Here is a 27,345-nt window from a genome sequence, read left to right as displayed (position 1 = left end):
TAAGAATGACTTAAGTGCCATGCTTTGTTCTATTCTCAAAGAAAAGCTTAACTCCAAGTCCTCCAGAGTCGCGGCCCAAGCTGAATCGAAAAACAGCTGTTCGCCAGCAGCAGCAGCCATTCTTTGTTTTCAAGTATCAGGGATTCGTCGCAACTCTGTTGTCATTATGTTAAGCACGCCCGCCGACTCTATACACGATGTGATGTAACCGTTTTATACGAAAATATATAATGCATTATAACATACATTATAAATACCTATACATAAAGGCTTTAAGTAAAGTTTTACCAAACATTTTTTTTAAAACCTTTTTAAATTCCAATTTAATGACCTTATCACAATCTGAACTAATTTTGATCGAATTACTTTGTTCTTCCTACCACATGATCAGAAAAATTGGCGAACAGAAGTTTTTCAAATATTTCTGTTTTGAATATTTGAAATTAGGCATTTGTTTACCCCCTTGCCAACGCTGTATTAATTTAATCAAAAATACAGTAAAAAATAAAAACGACAACATCAAACAAACCAAAATATTGTAACATATTATTATAACTTAAAATACATATTTTCTATTTCAGAATTTTTTAAAGTGTAATATTCCTGTGATGGTAAAGCTGAATTTTCAGCAGTCAGTATACTCCCATCTTAAATGTCACATGATCCTTCAGAAATCATTATATGATTATGGTATGCTGATTTGGTGATTAAGAAACATTTATTTTTATCAATGTTGCAAACAGTTGTGCTACATAATATTATTTTGGAAACAGTGAATTTTTTTTTTTTTTAAAGATTTGTATGAATTGCATTTTTAATGTATCAAGAGTATGACAAAAAAAAAGAGTCGTATGTCATTGATGCATAAACCACCCTGGAGCATTGAAATTAATGCTCATCTAAGCTAGCAGCAGGTACTCTTCCTCTGACCATTTGTCTCATCTGCAAATGACTCTGACTTACTCGTGCTTGATCGATGTGTGTTTTTTGTCAGAACAGTTTACTTTTAGTTGTGCTAAGTCGAATTCTACATGTGTTGTGCATTCTGTTACACAATACCAAGGAGCTACTCAATGACACACCGTAAAATATGCATTTCGAAGCAAATGTGGTGACCTTACATGAACTGCCATCTGGCCCTCGTTAATTCCACCTGTCCTCAGGGAAGGACGTAAATTACTGTGAAAACTCAACTGGCTGTCACCCCTGTTGCAAGGTTTCGTTTAAAAGCCTCGCTACTTTCGACCCAAACATGAATTTCATTTGGCTGTCAATAGCATGGGCTTAAGTGCATAATGTAACTGGGCTGTGTTTAACTTGACAAAATAATGTGTGAAATGGACGTTTCTGCTTCATGTTAACTTGTGATACAGCTAGCATTTTTTGGAATCTGGCTGCAAGTGAGAAAGGATAGGTTAGGTGCCAGCTCTGGAGATTGGATAGAGCCTATATCAAAGAGGAAATTTATCGAAAACGTCCCAAAAATGTTGGCAGGATGCTCAAAGACAGATTTAATACACATCACGTATCTTCTTTCCCATAAATTATTACTATGTCTGTCTGTGGGTTTTTGCTAATATTTAACCTATATAGAAGAGCTTGTGACTAAACCTTGTAACAACTCCTCAAACTGTCAGTAAAACCTCATAACTCCACCCCTCCTCTATCGCCAATTAAGTACCTCAAGCAGTTTGGACAATCTCTCCATCTCTGCTTGTCATTAAAGGATTAGTTCACTTTTAAAATGAAAATTCTGTCATCATATACTCACCCTTAAGTTGTTTCAAACCTGTATGAATTTCTTTCCTCTGCTGAACACAAAGGAAGATATTTAGAAGAATGTCAGTAACCAGACAGTTTTTGGTTCCCATTGACTGCCATAGTATATTTTTTCCTACTATGGAAGTCAATGGGAACCAAAAACTGTCTGGTTACTGACATTCTTCTAAATATCTTAATTTGTGTTCAGCAGAGGAAAGAAATTCATACAGGTTTGAAACAACTTAAGGGTGAGTATATGATGACAGAATTTTCACTTTAAAAGTGAACTAATCCTTTAATGCAAGAGTATTTAAAAAACAGTGGGGTTTTTTTTCATTTCCTGAAAAGTTGCATTTTTGGAGATCGGTATTCGTTCGGGTCACATGACGTCACCGCCATCTTTACGACCGACGGTCTCAGTAATGCCTGCAATATGTTGTGCAGTTGGCTGCAACAACAGCCGGAAGAGGAACCCCGAACTGGTATTTTAGTCTATACCAAAAGATATAAAGTGAATAAACTGGTCTTCATAAATTTTATTTTATTTGTTATTAAATACACTTACATTTTGCCGAATTCGGTCCCTCATTTAAGTCTTCGGTTCACCCCATTGACTTTAGGTTCGCCCGTGCTCATGTATCAGCACAGCAGTTGGCCGAAAGAAAGTGCTCATCACTTCTTTCAGCACAACATGTCTCAGTTCAGTGAATTGTTGATGTTTACTCAGTAAATATATACTCCGGGATATTGTTTATTTCCGGAGGAACTGTGTCAGGCATGTCCAAAAGTGAGTAACTTTAGTAACTTGTGGATCAGCGCTGACGCAAGACGCAAACTGTTTTGAACGATTCAGTCCGATTTAGTGTACTGGTTCGACCGGTTCACTAAAAAGAACCGGTTCAAAAGAACGATTCGTTCACGAACCGGACATCACTACAAGCTACCAGCTGTTAGCCACTTAACGTACCTAGCTAACAACTCGCTACCTAGTCAGCGCAAACTACCACCAAAATCATAATACATTTTTTTATATAATAGGCTTCCTAACTTACATTTCCCATGATTAAATATAAATCATTGCCAGGGACCGCACTTTCACATCTGTCACCCATCCAGCCACAGCATGTTGATATGCATCGGTACTCTTGAAAGCCTTCAAGCGATCCCTACTGTATGTATGGGGAGGGGGTTATGCACAAGATTTGTAGTGATGTAGGTGGCATCTATGAATATATATACGCATGTAAGATCCACTGTAACTTTTTTTAACATTAAAGCATTTCTGTTGGAAATGATATTCCAGATGGTTGTGATAAGTAAGCGTTTTAGATATTGACATTAGTTCTTGGATACATTGAAGGTTTGGGCTGTGGATATTTATAGGCTTCTCCTTGAATGTGACCTTACTCTTCCTTATCCATTTCATAAAGCTCATCCATTGCATTTATTTACCACAGCGAGCGGTGTAACTAGCGGGATGTATGTTTTGATGAGGCTCTGTCCTGTTTTTAATCTAATTGAGCCTGAACAGCAGTGAAAAGATTAACTCTGACAAGAAAAAAGGCAAAATCGATGGCTGATGGATGTCAGCGATTGCGTGTAATGTGTAGTGCGATCAGCAGTGTAGCATGTGGGCTATTCTGTCTGGCTGTACTCCCCTCCTCTGAGTCGCTGGAGGGCAATATTCAATAGAGCTCTTAGTCTGTGTGCTGGATCTGACTAATCCAGCCCTAATTAGCCTTCCTTTCAGAGTTTGCTTAGTTAAAACGTTGGATATCACTGACATCAACAGTGCTGATAATTATTGCAGGGCTTTGCTGCTTAATTTGGTTATATGAACAGCTTTTGTCAACAGAAACGTTCATGTTATAGAACGTCTGCAAGATATACGCTAATGTTTGTTTACACATTTGAATGCCGCACAATCCTCACATTGATATCGGCGATTGATTTTGAGTCATAATGCCCCATTTCTGCACATGACCTTTCATTCATCAGCATTTTCCCTTTTGTGTTTTTTTGACACGGCGAGGCTCTTACTAATCAATAAACGTATTGATCACGGATTGCGTGCTCTTGCAGTAATGCGCATATCAATGTCCGTTCGGGAGGAATAAAGCATTTCTAATGACGAAACCTGGTGAAGAGACCCTTGGTACCCCCCTTAAGCCGAGCTCCTGCATCCAAAACACTATTTATTATCGCAACCGAATTTCATTTCCCCTCGCTTCGTTGATATTTAAACATCCTTTGCTTTCTTCAAAGTAGCGTGCGACCGCAGCTTTTGAAGATGAGAGGGGCGGCCTTGCTTCCTTTATGAATACAAGCCTAAACAGAAGAAAAGGGGGCTGTATAAATGAAGTTTCATTATTTTCCTTTCCTTTGTGCTGTATGTCTTGTACAATAATGTAAAATCTAATAATCCATTATTGAGCTCATAGAGAAGAGAGGCATGTCTGTGATCTGTGCTCCACTGCGGATGAGAAAGGGAGTGACAATAGGGGGAAGAGCTGGCTGAATTTGACAGCACAGATGTGGCGATTCCATTGAGACCAGGCTGTCAAATCATCATATTACATGTAGAAGTTTCTCTCTCTAAATACTGTGACAGTGCCATTTTACTGATGGATAACAGCGGCGCTTTCTAACCACATATTCTCTTGCATAACTCGCAGACGATTGATCTTTCTGTCTGAACATGCGAGAGACTGGATGTTTTCCATCTCTTTGTGTCCATTTGTTTGGCTTTTCATAATATGCAATTTAGCGGATCGATTAGTTGTTTTTCATAGAGACAGACAGTACCTGTTGTCTTCCAGTAACAGGCGAATCACAGTAATGTTGCATCAAATCAGCCAATGTAATTTGAATTTTACATAATTTCTTCCTTGCCTAAAAAAAAAATTGGCAAGCGCAAAGATGCTGGTTTTCCTTGCTAAGTAAATTAAGGATTAGCCAGGCTGGAATTGGATCTAGCTATGGCAGACACGCAGACATCCCAGTCATATTGTGGAGTGCTCTAATTCTGCTCTTTCATGCCCAGACAGCTGTAAATCTCGACTCTGGCAGGATTTTCATTTGGTTTCGACTCTGATAAATACATTTTTGTGAGAAACCCACCATTGGGGTGCAAAATCTTGCCTTTCCTCCACCATGGGACCTGTTTGAGTGGGGCTGTAGGCCCGCAGTACCCATTTAAACACTAATAACCCAATTACATAAACCCACTGTGACTTTGCTTTGTAGAGCAAGCATGTCTTTTTTTTCTTCCCACAAGCATGCCCCTTTATTTTAATGTCGAAAGGAACACATTAAGTCTATTTACTAACTGTGTAATGCGTTAAGGGGCTCTCCATCAGTATTCACACAGGATTTGAACCCAACACATGTTTGCTTTTTTGGGCTGTCATCGGTTTACACTTTTTATGGGATTTTCTTCGAAGCAGCTTGATGCATGTGAACTTTAAACGCAGTTAATCCCTGCAGTTAAAATGTGAAATATCTAAATCCTTTTTAATTGATTAGAACTCTTTTTAAAGATCGCGGTGGTTTGGCCACAGTTATTTTTGCTTGCAAACATTAAAAGGGTCATGTTGTACATATTTGTATCATGTCATTGCTTGCCCTGAGGTACACCTATAATGTTAGCATTTGTTTTTCACAGCCATTTTCTACTATCCTTCCGACACTTAATGGCAGTCATTAAGAAACACTCCCTTCATGTTTTGTAGCAAATTAGCCCAAAAGGGAAATATATATAATTAAACATTATGATCAATAAAAGTATTAAGGTCAAGTAACTGATTTTGGGGGATTCCTGATGGAATCAATCTTAGATATGCAAACAACACTCATCCAGCGAAGCTTAGTAAGAACGTCTATCAACTCTGGACCATAGACAATAATATCCTAATACTTATCTAACTCTTTGTAAGAGTATGTAGCACTGATTGGCATGATTGAGGACTTCAAGTGTGATAGAAACAAGACTTTATTAACAACAATAAACACTTAAGCTATTCTAACATACACACACCCTCAGGAGCGTGTTGATGTAGCCTAGATGCCAGCCGAACTAACAGCATTTGAGGTCGGGAAGTTCGGTCTGGACTTGATCCGTTGTGGAGCAACTATTCTCGAACCAATCAAATTGTCAGGGCGGGCTTTATACGATGATGGACAGATGATCAACAGTAAGGTAATCATCCACGTCAACAAAGATGGCTGCCGCTGGAGAATTGAGATAGATTCTGCCATCACATCTGTTATAGAAGATATCGACAGCGCATTCATTTTAAAAGAGGAACAGTGAACTGAGATCAAGGCATTTGTCGATCGGAAAGATGTTTTTGCCGTCCTTCCTACAGGATTCGGATTTGGGATTAAGTTTAACCAGAGGCCTTGTTCTGCATCTGGGCTGCACCAAGATGTGCATGCATTATAAAAATGTGCATAAAAAATTTTATGCGCACGTTTGAGTCGTATTTTTATCTGAACGGAAAACATGCACATAAACTAAGATGGAAACACATTTAGCGAATAAATTCCTTGATGCGCATCAAAATATCATTTGACTGTGACGATGGGACAGCATAAATGGACTAACCAGCAGAACAATCTTTTTGCAAAGCATCTGAAATGCTGTTTTGATTGTTCTGAAATGCCTGAGCAAAGTCTGTCTTCATAGTGGTTTGGTGTAATTACCTTCCAGAACACGGCTGCATTCCCAAACAGCAGACATCTGCCTCTGAAAGCAAGAGCTGCATGCTCTGAGAAGTCATTTATTATATACAAAAATATATATTATATACAGCGGCTTCTTCTACTTTTCTTAGTGATATTTAGCGCCAGTTTATCAGGAAGTGAGTGATTTTGTTCTCTTCGACTCACTGGATGGAAACGCTGCTTTATTTGCAAATGTTTTATGCTATATTTCAATTTTGTGCATAAGTTAAATTTGCAACTTTGTATGAAAACATAGCTACAACTGGAGTAACTCAAAATTAAGCTTTACCATCACAGGTGTATATATATATATATATATATATATATATATATATATATATATATATATATATATATATATATATATATATATATATATGTATATATATATATATATATATATACTGTATATACCTGTATATTCCAGTTCATACAAAGTTGCAAGTTTTACTTATGCACAAAACTTGGATTATTGCATATATTCAAATAAAAAACAGCTATTTTAAATTGTAATAAGTTTTCACCATATTGCTGTTTTTAAAATGCAAATAAATTCAGCCTTATTAAGCATAAGAAACTTTACAAAAAAGCTTACAGTACCAATCCTGAACTTTTGAATTGTACTATACTGCAACTGCTTTAACATCCTCTTTACTAAGTCTTACATTGACAGATTTATTTAAACAATTTTTGTGCATAAACAATGCTTTCAAAAAGAAACAATTTTCTGAACTGCTGCATAAACATTTAAAATCATAATTAAATGATCAGAGACCTTGTTAGAAATAGTCTTTAGTGACTCATTTCTAACATTGAGCCTTTTTAAAAGGACGTGCCGAGAATCAGTTGCTTCATGGCCAGGAACAGCACAAGATGTGACATACTTTCCTCTTAAGTTTAAAGCTCTAAAACTTACAATATGCTTTCATAATCATGTTATTTTATTTCAAAAGATCATAATAAACTTGATTACTCTTGATATGAACCCTTTAGTAAGACAAACAAGCTATACTAAACATTAGAGAATGTTAAGAACACTCAGGCACCCCAGGGATCGACTGGAACCCTGTGTGTTGGGATGCATTAATTTTTGACTGTCATGTTGAATATTAGTGATTTCTAATTGAAGCCATCAGACTCTTTCTGCAAGGATTGTTTCCATCCCGTTACCCTGAGTAGGAGTTCTGCACACAAATGGGATGGAAAGTCAGAAGTGAAGCAGAAAGTTCAGCGACTCTCCAGACCTTGCCTGCTCGATCTTACCCAGGAATCCATGAGGTTGGATGTGTGATGTCCATGTTCACTGTTTTTGCCTTACTGTGTGTCATTGAAATGAGGTTCCCCTGGTCTTCGGGGAGTGAGAGGCACTGTCAGAGGCTCAGGTGAAAGCCATTAGCATGTGGTGTCGTGTCTTGTCAGGGGCCGAGCACGTGTTGACGTGTGATTGACTTAAATTCAGCACTGGATGTTGTGTTTGGGTCTCAAGGACAGGCATGAGATGGAGGTTGGAGGAGATGGGGGAGTGGGGGCGTTTCTATGAGAAGACCACTGCAATGTCAGACCACTGTCAGATTCCCAGCGCTCTGCTCAAATACACACAAACAGGGAGAGAACTGAGCTAGATTGCATCGGCCAGCCCCTTCCCTGGTGCTGTGAGCTTGAAATATGTGTGAGTGGCTGGCTAAGCCTTACACAAGCAATCATTTGTGATGAATATGGACACTGGGGGGGTACAGCACTGCTAATGTGAAACACTGTGCTTTCTTTAGGGATCCATGCTCTGCCACCTTAGTAAGTTTGCCTCTAAATTGTCCAATCATCTGATTATTATTTAGCACCGTATTACCATCTAGAGTTTCTCAAGAATATAATAATTTTAAACCAAATAAAAAAATTTGAAGACATTTTCATGGCATCATTTCAAGACATAATATAAGCCTTAGAGGACAAAATGAAACCGCTTTTGTACTTCTGTAATGTAATGCAAAGTGATTGAAACCAGATAATCTTTTAAATATTTTATCATCTTATTTTTTTATTTTGTATTACTTTATTTAATATTCTTATTTGTTATATTCATTCTGTTGTATTTATTTATTAAAACTTGATTGTTATATTTTCTGTAAAACACTTGCTGCCATGATTGTGGATGGTTCCAGGGTGTTGCTTGCTATGTGTTTTTTTTTTTTTTTTTTTTTTTTTTTTTCATGGTTAGCAGAATGAATAAAACAGCATAGTGTTATATTTACATTTAAGGGTTTGTTTAAATAGCTATATGCAGAGCAGAAATAGTAGTGATTGTCTTAGCTAGCAGCACTAACAAGAAAATAAATGTGCAATACTTGATTTACTCCTTCAGAAATTGATTGGTTCAAGAAAAGTAGGCATTTTATACCCGAATGGAGTTTCCAGTTGATTGTGGAGGACTTCTTTCCTCCCTAAACACTTCTGGCAAGCACTTTTAAAGAGACTCTTCAATCGGGACATGAAGGCTGAAGGTCAAGTCCACCCTTAAATATCTCAATGCTAATGCTTTATTCTTAAATCTATAATTGTTATAGCCCAAGCACCAATGGAGCGAGGACCCTCTTGGAATTGCTCCATTTATTGGCTATAATAGTTGTAACTTCTGTTATAATAACAGCATTTAACTGCATTAAATGACTGTACGATTAATATAATCATAATATATAATATAAACTGAATGAAAAAACAATACTTACAGCTTTTATTAATTTGAGGTATTTGTGAATTTATAGATATACTTTTTTTTAAATGTTTCAAGTAGTATAAATGACCATCTTTTGATGAACATGAAATACTATACACTGATGGTCAAAAGTTTGCTGTCAAGACAGGGATGCATTAAATTGACAAAGACATGTATAATGTTGCAAAAGATTTTCAAATAAATGCTGTTCTTTTAAATTTTCTATTCATCAAAGAATCCTGAAAAAAATAATATTTCCACAACAATATTCAGCAGCACAACATAATAATAAGAAATTATTCTTGAGCAGCATATATATTATGCAGCACAACTGTTTGCAACATTGATAAAATGTTTGTTACACTGATGACTGGAGAAATGATGCTGAAAATTCAGCTTTGCGAGCAAAATAGGGAGCCAGTTATTTTAAATTGTAATAATAATTCACAATAATAGTATTTTTACTGTATTTTTGAATAAATAAATGCAATGACATCTTTAATGTCCCCCTGTGGTGAAAATCAAGCTTTTAATGTTGAGTATATGTCTATGCGGTGTTTTCAATATGGTTTAAGACAAACCATGTGCAAATTCATAAATCAACACCATTGCTAAGTATTTTCTCCTTAAATCGGCAATGAACCAAAGACGGTCTCAAAAATGCGGTTTGAAGTCAACGTGTGATCATGAACTAGTGAATCTCTGCGCTGGTGTGAGTGAGTGAGTGAGTGAGTGAGTGGTGGGCCTAATTTGCAGATTCATAAAACCGCAAGGGTGTAGAGTTAAAATTTACCAACCCCAAACTTATGAACAGTAGTTTAGGCCTAGTATATGTATAAATCAACATAGATTAGTAAATTATGTAAGAATGTTTATGATGCCTAATGTATTAATTATGCTTTAGAAAATTGCCATTTATTTCTTTGGTAATACTGATAAATTGTACACACGACGAGAATCAATCAATCAATCACATTTATTGATATAGCACATTTAAAAACAACACACATTGGCCAAAGTGCTTTAAATACAGCCCATCACGTACAATCTAAGATTACAAACCAAAGTATAAAAGAGAAATATGTAGTAAGAAGGAAAATATAGACATTTTAGTTTGACTAAATTTAGAGTGAAAATCTCTTTAAAGTCACAGTCTGTTAGAGTTGTTTTGTAGCAGATTTATCTGTTAGCAGTGCACTGCGGTTTAGACTGGAGTAGTGTTTGTAGAGAATGGTATTTGGTGCATAAAAATAATGGCTAAAGATTAGCAATTCTGGCTGATTATAAACTCTCCCTCCTCTTCCCTACCGTGCTCTGTGGAATAGGTAGCAGGTGGTTGTGACAGGTGTGATGGAGGCTTCACTGAAAGACATTGAAATAGCAAACAAATTGGAGGAAGCATTTTGTGGGGTTTCCGGTGATTGGTGTCAGGGTTGATGGATGTTACCACCCTGGGATGCAATCCCAAGACCGTGTTTCCAAGGAGCCCAGGTGCGGCATGGGGGAGGGCGCAGGTGAGAGCAAGTGGAGAGAGACTAGAAAAGAAAGAAAGAAACCTTTGCGGAATATTTATGACTGAGAGACAAAGCTGTAATATGCTCTGTTGTAGCTGTGTTGGTTTGAGTTTAGCGTATTTTAAACACAAGACTTTTAAAGGCAGCAAATGAGTTTTATCCACACCAGCATGACCTTTATTGGGACAAATGGCCCGTGGTGCACTTGGGTGTGTGTCAGCGGCAGATAAAAAGAGATGGCATTAGAAAAGATGATCTCTGGTCACCGCACTGATTTGTGGCGAGAGGAAGATGAAGCTGTTTTTCACCCTCTCGCTCCATATTGAGACGGGAAGGCAAGAGATGAAGTGAGAGAGAGGAAGAAATAAGGAGGAATGACACTTCAGACGCGGGTTATGTAAGCAATCCACAGCGTTGTCAAACACTGACACCTTATCAGTCACTTAGCGTTTACGTTTGCAACCTGCCAGATCTCCTCTAAGTCTCCCCCATAGACTCCAGGAAGGGAACACTGGGAAAAAAAAATCCATACGGCTCGCGGCACAGTATATGGAAATCCTACTAAAAAGGCCTCTAACTGATGCTGGCACTCTCTTTGCCAACAATCCCAAGACAAAAGACGCATTGAATCGCTCAGTTTTTATCAGCCGCTCTAATCTTAATACCTTTTGTAAGTTAAGCTTTAACTGGAAAAGCTGTTTGTTTGGTATTGACTTTCCCACATAATCCAATTCCAAATGATACCGGGTCTTTTTCTGATTGAGACATCACTGAGCTTGTTTTTCCATCTCTTATTCCTCCAACCAGTTTCCGTTTCCTCAGCAACCAGAGTTTCCTACCCACTCAGAGTTGGTGTGTGTTTTCCAATGGAGCCCGATGTAAATATGATGGCCCATGGAAATGGAATAGAGTGGCAAATTGAATTACGTGACGGCATAATGTGCCAATATGGCAGGTGCACGCAGCCGTGTCTGTGCGGACACCATTGATTAGTGGCACCTGTGTCTGCTGATTCTGTCTCCTGGACAAGAATGGAGTCGGCCTGTGACATTTTTTTGTGAATATAAACCTTATGCCGTTCAAAATGGGTAACAGACCAACACCCGTGTTATTGCCTTTGACAGCATGGCTGAGCCATCTTGGTCTGCAGAGGCATGTGTGCAAACCGTCCACTCTTATTGCTTTACATGGCAATGGAACCTGTCAACACTCACGCCTGCCAGAATTTTTACATCTAAACGGCGAGGTCTTGTTGCACCATTGCACCAGCAAGTGATGCAAAACAAAATAGTTTGTTCGACCCATATAGACAAGGTTGGCAAAGGCATGGGTACCCATTTTACATAACACAGATGGAAAAACTTTACAATAAAGTTTCTAGATGTTAGCATTACTTAAGGACATAGCTTACATGAAATAATTATAATTACTGTTGTTGTTAGTTTTATTATTATTTGTTAACAATAGGTAAGACAACATGAATAATACTTGTTATACTATAGTGTGCGTTCGTGCGTGTGTGTTGTCCATTTGACATTTGTAAAAGAAAGTTGGCCGCCATAAGCATGTATAAGCAGTAGGCCTACATTTTGAAATATACTGCTTATTTTATTTTTTGTGAAAAAACTTTAAAAATGTTTATTGTTATCTATATATTGGTTATCGGCTTTAGAATATAAATGATGTTTGGTCAGTATCAACCAAAATTCCCATATCTTTGTATCCCTACAAATAAACATGACATTAATTAAATAGAGATTCAGCTCAAAGCCACCATATATCTTCCAGCCTTAGATTTGACTGGCATGCAATACTTTTCTCAAAGGGCTCTATTTCTCTCTTTCAACTAAAACAATTTTTAACCCTGTTGCCTTGGTATCCTAGCAGAAACCTGAGAACATAAGAGTTCAATTTTCAGAGGCTATCTTCAGGCTGGGAGTACAATATTGTTGAAGAATCCTGCCTGTATAATAGCAATGAAGCAGCACTTCAGATGAAACCAGCAAGCATGCACAATCAGCCCTCTGCGCGGAATGATGGGATGCATAGAGTAGTGGGACTATTTGTTCACATGACTGGTTGAGTCTCGAGAGCGATATATTTGTTCTTCATTCAAAGTCACATTTCCATCTAAATAACAAAGCCATCACATGATTCCCGCTCGATTCCATCGGAAAGCTTCAGCTTCAATGTAACCTTTTCTCCTTAATCAGTTCTTTTGTAGCTAAATGTCAGTAGATTAATTGAAAACTTGGGGCGGTTTAAAACAACAGCTGACAATTAATTTCCGTTGTTTCTGGCACCCACTCTAAATGCGTTTGACAGCACTTCTGCGTCAGCAGTTCATTGCACGATATGGAAAGTTTGGGACAAGTGTCCAGAATGTGTGCTTTTTTACCCCTGCAAAATTGGGCTTTAGCACCTTAGCTTGCAGAAATCCTTTTAGGTAAATGTGTTTTAGCCTCGAGTACAGCAGGAGGAGATGAAGAGCAACTGAGAGGATGATAAATGATGGCTTCTGAAGGAGCAGCTGCCCCTTTTCCAGCCAGCATACACAACATACCTCTCTCTCTCAGCCTTCTGAATGAAGAAAAATAGGAAAAACATAGCTCAAAGCCTCAAGTAGGGATTTTGTGTCATCCCATCAGACAGTTTTAGCATTAGAAATGTAACTGATGCATGCTGGAGTTTATTCAGAGGACATTTTTGTCGTTTCTCCACAGGTATCAAGGTGGAGGGAACATTCCGTGACAGGTACCATGATACCATAACAGTGGTGTGTTTGAGGTAGTGCCGAAGGCTAGAAAAGATCTCCGTTCAGAGCATCCTCTGTTTTTATGGAAATAGCTTGCATTGTTTGTTAATTATTTATGGGACTTTGTGAAAACAATGCATTGTCAGCCTTTGGTGCCGTTGTGTTCTTCGGTGTTTCATGCGTGTTCCCTGCAGAGCTCTGAACTACTTAAATTAGTGCTACGGGAACCTAAGGCGGTTTTAGAGGCAGAGCACACTGCAGTCCCATATGCATCACTGGCTCCTGGGATAAAATGGATCTCTGCGTAACCTTCATAATGATCCTTTTTTTATTTTTCAATTAAACGGATGAACATATACTTGCATTGTTTACAAAGCAATGAAGCAAGTCAGCTCATTCACGGCTCATTCATCCCTATCTTAAGACATAGTCTGTAGATGGAATATGTGCAAGTACTTCATCACTTTCAACACTATATTTTCTACAGGGGATTTGGGGACTTGAGATAAGCAGAAACGCAATATGGGAATGTATAAAAACGCCCTTGCCTTTGTCGTGGCACAGTGGGAAAAACCCTCCTTGTGTGCTTTGGAGCTGCGAGAATTAGGGATGCACTGATACCACTTTTTCCAGAACGAGTCCAATACCGTTACTTTAGTTTTTGGTATTTGTCGATACCCAGTACCAATACCTGTATTTTCACTGCATTTGTAATTTTTAAATGTATTGGGTAGAGAAACCAAAGGAATATGAATCATATTAGTTTTGCTTAATTTGTTCTGCAAATAATATTTCCTTCAGTTATTTTCATGCTTAATTAAGCCTCCTAAAATGTATTGTATGTGTTTGTTACTTTCACTGTTTGTTCCATTGCTCTATCATGTTTTATCTTTCATTTAATAGCACAGTGCATATTTAGAGCTGCTTCAGCAGGGCTCAGTGCTAAGGATAGTCACTGGTACACATGTTTAGATACCAGTGAAATATCACAATTCTCTATTCCAAACAAAAACAACTAGCCTAATTAATGTGAATTTAAAACATTATTAAATACAAGCAAGCAGTCAGTAATAAAATAATCAAATTATAAATAGCACAAATAAATACAATGGGAAAAAGTAATCAAATGTGAAATATCAATACATGTATATACATGAATAATATAGATGTATATTTATAAAGTTGCAAAAGGTATTTAGTGTGTTCTTTGCAGGTTTATTAGACTGCTGTCCCTTTAAGACCGACTGTCTACATTCACTTGAGATATAACCGACTAGGTTTAGGATACTTACAAAGACGGGTGTTTTTTTCATAATTTTGTGCGAATTTGTCCGTACAAGCACAAGACGTGAAGGAGAATTCAATAAGTATTTAAACCTTAAAGTGTCTGATATGCAGGATTTCTGGGCGCGTGCTTCGGATGTTTGCATTCATGAGACTGCTTGACTTGCAAATGTCCTGTAGTAATGTAGGGAACCACTGGTTATACACGGGTAGCAGTTCATGTTTTACTTACATATACGATTTAGTTTTAATCCAAATGACACGTGTGCTGTGTGAACGGTCAGCAATCAAGCGCATGCAACAGAAGTGCTCTCTCTCTCGTCAGTTAATGTTAATAATGCATGCCTCGTTTTACTTAGCCATTGACATCCGACTTAACTACAAACTTTCCACTGATGTCTATGAAAAAGGGATGCGCTCGACCAGCTCTCGTGTCTGTGCTGCGGCGCGCTCAATCCTCTGCGCGTTTTCTCTTATCAGAACATTTATCGGAACATTTTTATGAGTATGAGAGTGCAGTATCGGGCCGATACGTAGGTGCATCCCTAGCGAGAATGTCTCTTTTGCCTTGTCAGATACACTGCAAACTTCCTTTCCATCTTTCATCATCCTTCTGTTTATCCCACTGTACAGGAATGCACATATTCTGCCTGACTGCATCGCTTGTTCTTGCTCATGCAATCTCTGCAGATTTAATTACACGCTTTTCTAGACTCGTATAAAAAGTGGGAGAGCGGTAGGAAAGCCAGTGATTGAGGAAGAGAGACAGGGAAGAGTGGGCCGAGCAGATCCCTGGGGTCATGTATTTATGTCAGAGGAACGGAACCCTACTGTATAATGATTTGAGATGACCTCGCAAATGAGCGGATTATGCCGGGGTTGTCGGGAGCAACAATAATGGGCCCGAGGCTCTGTAGGGTTCTCCATATAGTCAAACGCCTGACCGCACAGACGGGCCCTGGGAGTGGAATCCACCTGCTCTGTCAAACTAGGGCAGCAACTCATGCGCATTATTTCATCTTCACCACCACAGCTTGCTGAAAGTACTGATTGTGTACTCGCATACAATACTACAATTATACACGTGTTTCTTCAACAATGGCCACTTTTAGCTTATAACTACTCCATTTATAATCTAGTTTATTGATATATTTAATGGTGACTGGTTATTGTATGACGATTGAAATTATAGTAGAAAAAATTGGTTATGATCAAAATTCAACAGTTTTGATGTCATTAGATAAATATAGTTTGACACGCTGCATGTTTCAGAGTAAAGCACAGCACTGTGTTCATTTTCAGTTTCAATTCACAGTAGACTCTGCGAGTGCTTTGCTTTGTATATATCTATAAAGAACAATACAATCTATGCATAAAAAACATTTGAACAAATCATAAATTAAGGCATGTTAAATAGTTTCTAAGACCATTTTAATGGTGATCTTCATGTTAAATAAAAAATACAATGTCGACATCTGTCTCAGTTGAAGTGACCTGTGAAAGTGATTTTAAAGAGGGAGGGCCTGTCATATCTTTCAGTGTTACAGAATTCATGCTTCACGTTAGTGTACCCATCCCAGAAGCAAATATGTGGCTAATGGCATACTGGCGGCCTTTATTTCTTTTGTGTAGTATGATCCAGGGGATTAAAACATCTGCCTGCCCCTGCTCACTATAATGGCATTAGGGAATGGATATGCTTTAGTATTCTGTTAAGGAATATCTGATATGAGGATTCGGCTGATTTAATTAAGTAAAAAGCTAGACCTAAGAGCAAGGGGGAGAAGCCAACAAAGGCAAACACTGAATGGGGGAGACAGACAGGCTACATTCAGTGTGTAGTCTCTCGGCAACCAAGCGTAGTCATTTCAGCATCAGAGTACCGTGAGAATGTTTTTACAGCATTAATCTCTATACCAGCCATTCATCCTTTCACCAACAGTGCTCATCTTTTGATCTCCAGACTTTAATGCCATTCCTAACTGCTGCCACAACAAGCAACCAGACATTTTGTCAGTCTGGCATAACTGGCATAACACATGATTGTGTGGCATAACACAGTGCTTTTGCTTCCAGGTTAGACAAACATATTGTTGTTGTTATAAATGTACTTGTACTTACATTTTTACTTTTAAAGGGCTAGTCAGTGGAACAAAAAACATGACTGTGTGTGTGTTGGGTGAGCTATACAGGTTATACAATGTGTACTGTACAGTAAGTTCAGTCAGACTGATTCTCTTGCTCACATTGGAGGAGTTGTACAGTCTAGTAGTAAAAAAGTACTGCATTTGGAGTGAGTGCCAAAAAAGGAGTCCATTTTTAGAGGCTTGGGAACCTCTAAAAAGCCAATTTCTCTCACATCCAGAAAGCATGTTAGCAGCACATTTCTGTCACACTGCGGCACCCCCAAAATGTGTCTTTTATTTCTGGCAAAAAGTGTTGGCTACAGAGACCAAAAAATTACCTTGTCCTTGCCTATTTTGGAGAAGCCAATATTTAAAATGTTTGTATTTCAAAATGTAGTATTTGTTGTGATTATAACCTTTTCTTTCCAGAACGCCGACCTTTCCGTTCAAAAATGTTTTCCATGGCCTCTAGCTGGTCCCAGCCGTTCAGAGTGCAGTACTGATTTTGTGTGAAATGGTACTTTTTATAATTTAATTATTTATTTGTTTTTGTTTTGGCTGAAGGACCCTTACTCAAATTATGTGACTGGCATTCCAATCAAAATTTGTAGGATTTGCGAACAGCATGAAATAACAGTGCTCACTGCTTTTTCTCTATTGTCATTGGCTAATTAGTTATGGAAAAGTGCATTCATCATTCGTATTTGCAATAGTAGAGTTTCTAATTTCGTGTACTCATGGGCAACTATTTCGACTTGTTTCGTATTAAATCTGGATGTCTGGTTAGGGACATACTTTACTTACTTCACATTTGCTCATTCTAAAGAGCCTTTGATTGGATGAAAATTGGTGTAATGCATCATGAGTCTGCAATATTTTTGATCTGATCTGTTTTCCTGAAGGAGAAAGACACTTTGAGGACACTAGCATATAGATGGCGTCAAAGCTTTTTGTTGTGATTTGATGTGGTCCTTCGTAAATGCAGTGACTTCTAAGTTATGAGGGGGTCACTTTACCTCAGGTGATCCCACAGAGATATGCCTTGAGATTGAAGAGCTGCTGGGTGTGCTATCAGATAGCAATTACTGCAGATCTGTGCCTCTCATTCAAAATTAATGGTAGCATTCCCTTTCTGGTCTCTAGGTCTCGTCTGTGACCACCCCAACTGTCCCTTTGCTGTATCAGTTCTCTGTCTCGCCCCCTTCTGTCCCCAAACACCTGATGGCTTTCGTCTGAAGCTATTTTCACCCACTGACTGTAACATTCAGATGTGCTTTAGAACATCTAATAAGAATTTTTTTTGGTATTCAGGTCTTATCATTGTTCTCCTCCTGTTCTTTTTACCTTGCTGCTAGGATGAGCTTTGCCAAAAGTATGACCAATGTAAATGTCACCTCTTTTCAAGGATTTCTAATCAGATTCCAATTGTACATTTTTTTTCTATAAAAAAGATAACATCACAATCCTTGTTCCCCTGTTGTGTGTGGCATTGAGGTGTTCAATGGTCTCTTTGGCATGCTTTTCAGAAAGGCATGGATGTGAAGGTCAATCTGTGTGTTGTGTGGATCGTGCTAGGCCACACAACCCTGCCCTTTCCATCAATTCCCTTTTGAGTTGAAAATATGACTCTGCTCTCCTAACCTTTTAATTACATGAAGGCTCAGCAGGTCAGGCTGGAAGTTACATGTCTGTGGGTATATACAGTACATCTGCTCACAGTTTTCCATCAGTGCCCAGAATCCCTTAACATCCATGGCCTGATGACATGTCCACTCCTGAAAGACATATCCTGGCTTGACTTTTACCGTTCAAAAGTATTGGGTCGATAATATTTTTCAATGTTTTTGAAAGAAAGGCTGCATTTGTTTGTTTAAAAATGGAGTGAAACGGTAAGATAGTAACATGTTAGTACAATTTAAAGTAACTGTTTTCTATTTTAATATATTTTAAAATTAAGTTTTTTGTATGTGTTGTAGCAAAGCTGCCTTTACTCCAGTCTTGAATGTCACATGGTCATTCAGAAATCATTTGTTATCATAGTTCAAACATGATCATTTAATGCATCCTCTCTGAATAACAGTTTTAATAAAAAAAACACATCTTACTGACCCCAAACTTTTGAACAGAAGTGTATATAATTAATGTTCATTTATAAAATATTGATTTAAGCTAAATTATACATCTTGAAAAAAAATCATCAATAAGTATTTTTATAGTAGTGTTAGTAGTGTTTTTCTTGACAATAATGAGATTATAGTCATTTAATTCTGTAAACGATTGAACGTTATATACATATGTAGTATTATTTATTAGTATTATTGCTATTCATATTAATAATTGTTGTTTTACATGGGGTATTTTAGAATTTTCTTTGGTAACAATTCTTTAATTAATGTGCTGTGCTTTAGATGTCAATTTTGAAAATGTAGTTTTGCCCATCCTTGAGTTATCGTGGCTGTGCTGACCAGCATGGATATTCAGCAGGGTACTTTTTAAAGGATTTTTGAAAATATCAAACTGTTCATAGCAGGTTAGCTGGCGCACATTTCTGGCTGCCCACATTGAATCGTCTCATGAATGTTCTGTGTAATGTCAGAAAGCAATGCTGGATTCCCCAAAGCAGAAGGGAATTAATCTGTGAAAACAGACCTGTGCTGGATCTTGAATTCTAAAATATCAGGGCTATATTTTTTTTTCCTTTTTTTGCTTAATGAGACTCACTCCTCTGAAGAAGTTATAAGTGTCCCCAAAGTTTAAGAAAACCTCAAAAGTCTCTTCAAAGTCAGAGGCGGATGGTGGGATCCGCCAGATGTGACCTCTCTCTCTGACTCCTCCAAGGTGGTTTTAGGACACTGGAGTGTCTATTCCCATCAGCGAGGCTTATCAGAGTGGCAGCAGTGGTGTCTAATCACCGCCCGGCAGACAGACAATAAATCCCTCCCTATTATGGCTCAGGTACACACACTTCAATCCTCTCTGACTAAAGCAGCCTGATAGGACAAAGACTTGATCCTTAGAAACGCTTGCACTTTGTCACTGACTTTGAAGTCTGTGAATCCAAGGGTTTTTGTCCAGTGACATTTTTAGCTGGAAAAAGCTTTCCTCGTGTTCATATTTGCAGATTACAGATAATTGTGCTTTAATGGGTCCACTTATCGCGTTTAATTTAATACCTCATAGGCAGCAGATTTCTAGTTTTTGATGAGGTAGATCATACTGTGGAAACCTGCGTGAGTGGCGGCTGGCCTAGAGTGAGCTGTAGTGCGTCTGTGTGTGTATACACATACACTTTGTTTTTTTTATTTTGGATGGGGACTTTTCATAGACACTATGATTTTTATACTGTACAAAATTCTGTCCCCTTACACTAACCCTACCCCATCACAGAAAACCTTCTGCATTTTAACATTTTTTAAAAAAATATCACTTAGTATGATTTATATGCTGTTTTCCTCAGTGGGCCAGAAAATGTCCCCACAAGGACAATGATTTTGGATATTGCCATCGTTGTAGGGACATTTTGTCCCCATAATGTAGGGTTTACCAGGCCACAACATCAGTTAGTCAGTTGTCCATGGTTCCGTTCCTGTCATGTGATATTCTACTGGATTCTATTCTACTCGCTTTACAGTTTGTCTCACTCCGCATGCAGCATTACTCACATCGAGTATCATGGGAGACGAGCAAACCCACCAAAATGTTACAAATTCTACTGTTGTTGTTTCACGGAATGTAGTTTTAAGAGTTTTTTTTTTTTTTAGGCGAGAACGTAGTTGTTAACTTTAAATGTGATTTATTTATAAAGATAGAGCCTATTTAAAATGTGCTTAGTTTTCGGTGATTCAAGCTGTAGGCCATCAGTGGCCAGCGCTCATGTACCCGCCAACAGCGTAATCCTCTGCCGGTCCTTCAGGAATTTGCTCTTCAGGACTCTTATGTTGATATTGTGTAATTAATTTTGGGCATATCAAATGGACAACATTTGCACTTACTATTCTATTACTTCTTCCAGATAAAATCGATTTGGCTAAGGGCAAAGTTAAGTTTCATAACTTATGTACATATATTTATTTAACTTAAATCCTGGACTATAACTAGAGCGCTGCTTTTGTACTTTTGTTTGCTTGTGTTTATTTCCTGTTGTACACTTCTTATACAACTTTTATAATGGCTATTATCAAGTATTTACATATTATGGTTCTATAAATATTTTATTTTATATAAATAGCATCCATATTTGGTATTAAGAAAGGGTCCGTTAGTGATTGTGATTTCGACTTCATTGAAAGTTACATTATGCAATTGCATTGCAAAAAAGACTGTCTCTATGAGTGAGTCAGTAGCAAAGACTTTTATATTGAAAGTGAATGAAACATGGTTGTAAACCAGGACGTTATATTTTACTTTAAAAAACACCATGTAAGATGCAACTGGCAAATTAAATGACTGGTGCCGTCATGGGGAATCCCCTTAACTGTTAAAAGGATACTAAGACAAAGATCATTCAATGGATTTTCTTATGTATATAATATTGACCTGTAGAATATCAGATGCGGATAATAGACTCGCTTAGTCGATCTCTCGCTCTCATAATACTCTACTCTACATAATACAATAAACTTCAATGAGTAGTTCCACCACAATGAACTACTCCAATGAAGCAAACAACTCAGCTTTCCTTTGTTACTAGTTCTAAAATGGCATTTTTTTCATTAGTATCGGAGACTTGGGCTCCACTGTTAAACTGTCGACTTGAATCTGTGGTGAAACTACTTTTATAAAAAAAATATATATATATATTATATTAAGATGTTTTTATGAATCTCACTCACTTTCTGTAGCCATAAATTCCCAGTTATGACTGCATATTTTTAAACATGCCTTGCTTTCGGGCTTTTTGACTATGTGAAGTGCTCTCAGGTTGGTGTGCATGTGAAGTGAGACACAAGGGTTCATTAATGCAGCTCATGCATGCTGACCCCAAAGTTAATGTCCCTATCATTTTGGAGTATGGAGCGTCTCTCAAGTGGGATAACTCATGTTTAATGCATTGCACTGGTCAGGGATTTTAACCTCACCTGAAGAGACGGGGAGAGAGTGTGACACGGACTGGGCGGTCCCTTAGCTCTCCGGTCAGGTGCCCAGCAAAGCCTAGGGCTGAAAAGTCAATGCAGAGTTATTCTGACGGCTGACATTTGCTTAACATGGATAACCCTATTTGTCTGGCCTGTGTTCCAGGGGTCTGAGTTCGAGGGTGGGCCCTGGTCCCCTATTGCTCTCAACCAAATCATGCAACAAATCACAAAGAAGGCATGCTGTATCTACCAATCTACTCTGCTTAGACCCGGCTAGTTTCCAGTCATTGCCAGCCCAGGGTGGTCTTTCTGCTTGACGAAGGAAGCCTGGTGGGCACAAGCTTGTTTTATAGGCCCATGCAAAGCTCTGTTAGGTTTATTTAGCACTTGCCCCGGGGCTCTTGTTGCAAGCGGCCGGGTTTGAAGAGTTTTGTTTGGTACTGAGAGATGATTTATGCCGTGGTCACCCATGGATATTTGCATGGATTTCTGTGTACTTTCTCTAATGTTGTTTAAATTCAATTGACATGCAGATGCTCTGAGCAAAGCTGAGGCACAAATATCCATCTTCAATGGCTTTGCGTTGAGTCCCAAAAGTGGAATGCTAATTAGCACATTAGCTAAGATGAAAATTTGGTGAAAATGCTAATAAGAAAATTGTTTTTCTAATCAGACTCTGACTCATTGCACAGTTTCATAAAGCCATGTCAGCTCTAAGTGCTTTTTAAAACTGTTATGCGGGTACCAGAGGCGGTGCATTAGCTAAGCCTCTGATTTGGGGCCTTAGCTGCAGATAGATGAGCTCAAGACCAGGTGCTGTTGACATGTTGCAATTAATGAAGTTTCACAGCACGCAACATCGAGAGGAAGCACTGAATGTGTTAAAGTAATGTTCCGCAAGGGACCTGACGATGAATTTCTCCTTTCATTGTTAGTTATTGTTATATTCATGAGGTTTGTGCTGTTTTTAATGGCTGTTCAAGATATGCCATGAAGTGATTATTATTGTGGGACTAAAAGTTTGTTTGTTTCAGCCACATTGTTATGATTTTAAAATTTGATTCTGAAATAAATTATGATTTTTTTTTTCTCATAATGTTTTTAAACATTGAAACTGACCTTGTAAGATAATAGTTGTTTTTGCATTTATAAATGTGCCTTTTTTTCCCTTTCTGGCTACATGACACTTTGGGGATATATTGGTGAATGGCGTCCTTCTAATTATTTTCTCTTTTTTTTTCCTCTCCCCCTTTCACACAGGAGCTGCTCAGTTCCCAGGTATGGCTTCCCTTTTACCTCTTGTTTGTGTGTTAGTTTCCATTCCCAAACCCATTTCCCAAATAGCTTGTCCTTTACAGCTAGCAGTGCTGGTCATAACCGAAACCATCTCGCCTTTCTTCAGCCTCTGACTCACTGACTTCTTCTCTCTCCTCCACCAGTGCAGGTGCTGTGTCTCTGCAGCACTCCATCTTTCTTGTCCCTTCTAACATCATCCGTTTCTCATCTTTCAGGAGAGAAATTACACCTCATTCTCTCCGGTGTCTCATCCAGTTGAATTTCTCCATTTTCACAGAGCACATTTACTCCAGATATGCAATCATTTCCTCTTTCAAATGTGGGGAATATGTTTCGAAGGAGACCGGTAAAATAAGTCATTTGGTAAACCGTACTCAAACTCTTCACTCTATCAATGTCTTGCCAGCGCCTCTCAGGTCTTCCTCATTTTATTTCTTGCCATATTTTTGCTAAGGCTCATTGAAGACAAGCAAGGGTTCAAGATACCAGATTGTTTTATTGTAGATAGATAGATAGATAGATAGATAGATAGATAGATAGATAGATAGATAGATAGATAGATAGATAGATAGATAGATAGATAGATAGATAGATAGATAGATAGATAGATAGATAGATAGATAGATAGATAGATAGATAGATAGATAGAATGCACAATATAATTCATTTATGAGTGTCTCATGACTCACTTTTTAATTGCCTTAACAAAACTTCAAGAACACAGTTGAATCACAAGCACCTGGAGGCTTAATTACATTTAATAAATACAATTTAAATAGATGTTGAAAATAGAAATTCATGATATGTTAGTGACCATATTGGTACCAGCTTATATTAGACATTTTTTTAAATTAAAACTGGATTGCATCTGCATGTTCAGATTAAACTGTACACTATGTACAGTATACATTTATTTGTGCCAGATCCCCGGCTTGGTTTGAAAGACATTGTTCTTTGTAACACTGATTTGAAACAGTGTGTTATGAAAACTACTATACAAATAATTGATAATCATTAAAAAATATATATATTACATTGTATCAGGCCAATTCTGGAAGTAGATAATATCAGTTTTTTTTTCCTTCTTCTATTTTTCCACATTTTAATTATAATGCCCCCTTTTCAGCATAATAATATTTAATTGGAACTGTAGTGTGAACACTGTTGATTCATATCAGCCATAGTATGTGTTATTGGGCGTAATACAAATTATTATTGGTGATTTTTTTTTTTTTTTTTTTTAGCCAGAGTTTTTATATTGTTGCTTTAGTAATCTAAAGCCATTAAAGATACATTCACAGATGCCCTTATTTATCCCCTACTAAATTGTCCCTGTCCTAATGTAGTCTCATCAGCACAGAGGAAGGAATGATGCTTCTTTTTGAATGTCAGGCCACATTAGAACGGAAAACTAGACACTCCGGACCTGAAGGGGGGTGATGATTCAGACAAGACAGTATTATGGCCAGCAACTTTAGCCCACACTCCTGCAGCCCTTTACGATTAATGCCCTTCTCCTCCACAGTCTATCAGCCCAAACATGCTGAGGCGCAGGAGAAACGCTCTCTCTCTCACACACACACATAAACCCTGCTCTTGGCAAACGCACTGTATTTTTTTGCCTTGTGATTCAGTTATTAATCGAAGCCAAGTTATTTGTATGGGTATAAATTAGAAGTGAGCTGAAGAAGACACTCCCAAGGGGCATTGGATGAATCCCAGTCCTTGTTAAGGACCCCAGTTCTTCATGGCCTTCTGCTTTGGTTTATGCCGCTTTTTCTCTCTCTCTTTCACACACACACACACCACAGTCTCTCTCTCTCTCTCTCTCTCTCTCTCTCTCTCTCTCTCGCTCTCTCTCTCTCTCTCTCTCTTTCTCTCTCTCTCTCTCTCTCTCTCTCTCCTCTCTCTCTCTCTCTCTCTCTTTCTCCTCCAGTTCTGCTTGTAAACAGAATGCTCTCTTGCCAAAGACATACACTCGCCATTAATACTGAATAGAAGACCGTGCTGATGACTCTTCTGTTATTGTGTTATCTGGCTCATGTAAAATTACTGTAAAGTGATCCAGATCCAGGCAACACTTACAAAAAACATACCCATAATGCAACTGTTAAAGTTCCTATTATTATTATTTCATATAAAGCATATAAATGTTTTTTTATTGCTTTATTTTTTTATTATTATACAAATTAGTATTGTATTTTAATATTAGTTAGTTATAAGCTAATTGTAAAACATAATTTAAATGATTGTATCAGCCTGAAAAAATCAGCCATGATTTGCTACCTGCTAGTCAGTTTCAGGTGCTTATTATTTATGGGGCTTAAACATATTATTTATTTATTTTTTAATGTAGAGCATTTGATTGGACAACAGTCTATGCAGTGCAGGATGAGTCATCCATATTTTCAGTCCATTTTCTCGGAGGAGACGACTCTATATTTTAAATACGTAAGGCTAATTTAGTTTATTATGAGTATGCTGTAAATAGACAACCTCTAAGCTAACCGGCATGAACCCAAAGCGTCAATTCTCCAGTTGTGATTTCATTTGACTTTAATGTTAGGTGCTTGGGGAAAGCAAAGCTCTTCATCTTTCTCTTTGTCTCTGTGCTGCCTCCTCTGACCTCAAGGACGTGGCTCTGCCACAAGGAGTCCTTGTTCTGCCTCTTTGCCTGTGATGTCATCTTAGTGAATGTGTGTGAGGACTTTTTTTTTTTATCTGTGGCGATCGATAGAGGGAGATGTGAGAGGCAGAGGGCAGTTAATCTCCTGCCGCCTGCATGGGGATTCTTATCCTTGTGTGCACAGACGTTTCCTAGATCAGGACGCCCACTCTGAGACAATGCAAAATACACACCGAATTGCTCGCGCAATCTCGGCTCAAGGATGTCGTATTTAGATGGATGGCCACGAGAGGCCGTGTGACTCCGGCACAGCTCACTGATTCCAGAGTGAGGGACAGGTGCTGGAGGTCCTGGCGGTGCACCATCTTGCTGAGAGGAGGAATGCTGGGAAGGGAAGAGCGAGAGAGGGCAAGGCAGGTCTCTGCTCTTCCGCTGTTTCTCTTCACCTGCTTTCTTTGGTTTTTGTTTTTGGTCCCTCTTTTTATCTCGTTCTCTCTGGTTCTTTATTTAAAGTTGAATTTTCAGTATCATTACTCCAGTCTTCAGTGTCGCATGGTCCTTCAGAAATCATTATGATATGCTGAATTGGTGTTTAAGAATTTTTTTATTATTATTATTAATGTTGAAAACAGTTGTGTTACTTAATATTTTTGTGGAAACCATGAAAAAAAAAATCTGGTTTCTTTTTCTTATGAAGAGAAAACAGTTATATAGAAAGCATAAATTATTTATTATCATTATAAATGTCTTTAATGTCCCTTTTGATAAATTTAATGCAAACCCAAATTATTAACAGGAAGATTGGTATACATATTAGTGAATTGACAGCCATCGATTTTATTTGCTATCTTAATATTTAGAATTAAACTATTTATACATGTAAATATTATTTATAATATATAAAAAATAGTATTGAAACATTTTTGTTTTGTAAACATTATAATAATATTTAGTTGTTTATATTATTTAAGAAACCTTAAAATATAAAATTTTGTTAAATGACTTTTGATGGTTGCATTAAAACAAGCTTCACATACAGTATATATAAAGACAATGTTTTCAAAAACTAAAATGTGCTGTTTATTTGTGAACAGCTTATGCTGTAACAGTCTCTGAAAGAGGCTTGCACCAGCAGCATTCTAGTGGAAAAAGGGGTATTTGTTTATCCATTGCCGTTGAGACTCAGTCACAGAGGCAGAAGTCCTTTCTTCCTCTCCCTCTGCTGAGAGAGATTTCCAAATGAGCGAGCAGGGGTGGCAAGGCCTCTGGTGCTGTGCCCGGCCCCCGTCGGCTCTCTGACGCATTAATCATCAGGCTGCCATCCATCCCTTCCCACACGCCACATTCCACTGCTGCTCCCATCCAACCAGCATTTTACCCTTCATTAGCACTAGTATCATCACAATTTACTTATCCATACGTTTGTGTGAACGCTTCACGGCTCCTCAGCGTACACAGAGAGTGGGAGGGGGG

At 38.0% G+C, this 27,345-nt stretch overlaps 1 protein-coding gene across 6 annotated transcripts in view; it reads left to right on the top strand.

Moving 5' to 3' along the window:
* cadm1a (cell adhesion molecule 1a) overlaps positions 1-27,345 on the top strand; it is a 278,459-nt gene that overhangs the window by 171,169 nt on the left and 79,945 nt on the right. For 3 of the 6 annotated variants that reach the window (XM_079586650.1, XM_079586654.1, XM_079586652.1), the window contains exon 2: positions 23,211-23,228. The exons of the other annotated variants lie outside the window; for them this stretch is intronic. In XM_079586650.1, coding sequence (XP_079442776.1) covers positions 23,211-23,228 — 18 coding nt within the window. The remainder of the gene's footprint in view (positions 1-23,210; positions 23,229-27,345) is intronic. 6 annotated transcript variants of the gene reach the window in all.

This window comes from Phoxinus phoxinus (genome assembly GCF_949152265.1).
Source record: "Phoxinus phoxinus genome assembly, chromosome: 17".
In the NCBI taxonomy this organism is placed as follows: Eukaryota; Metazoa; Chordata; class Actinopteri; order Cypriniformes; family Leuciscidae; genus Phoxinus; species Phoxinus phoxinus.
Note: the sequence above shows the minus strand (reverse complement) of the source record. Positions and strands in the feature narration are given on the sequence as shown.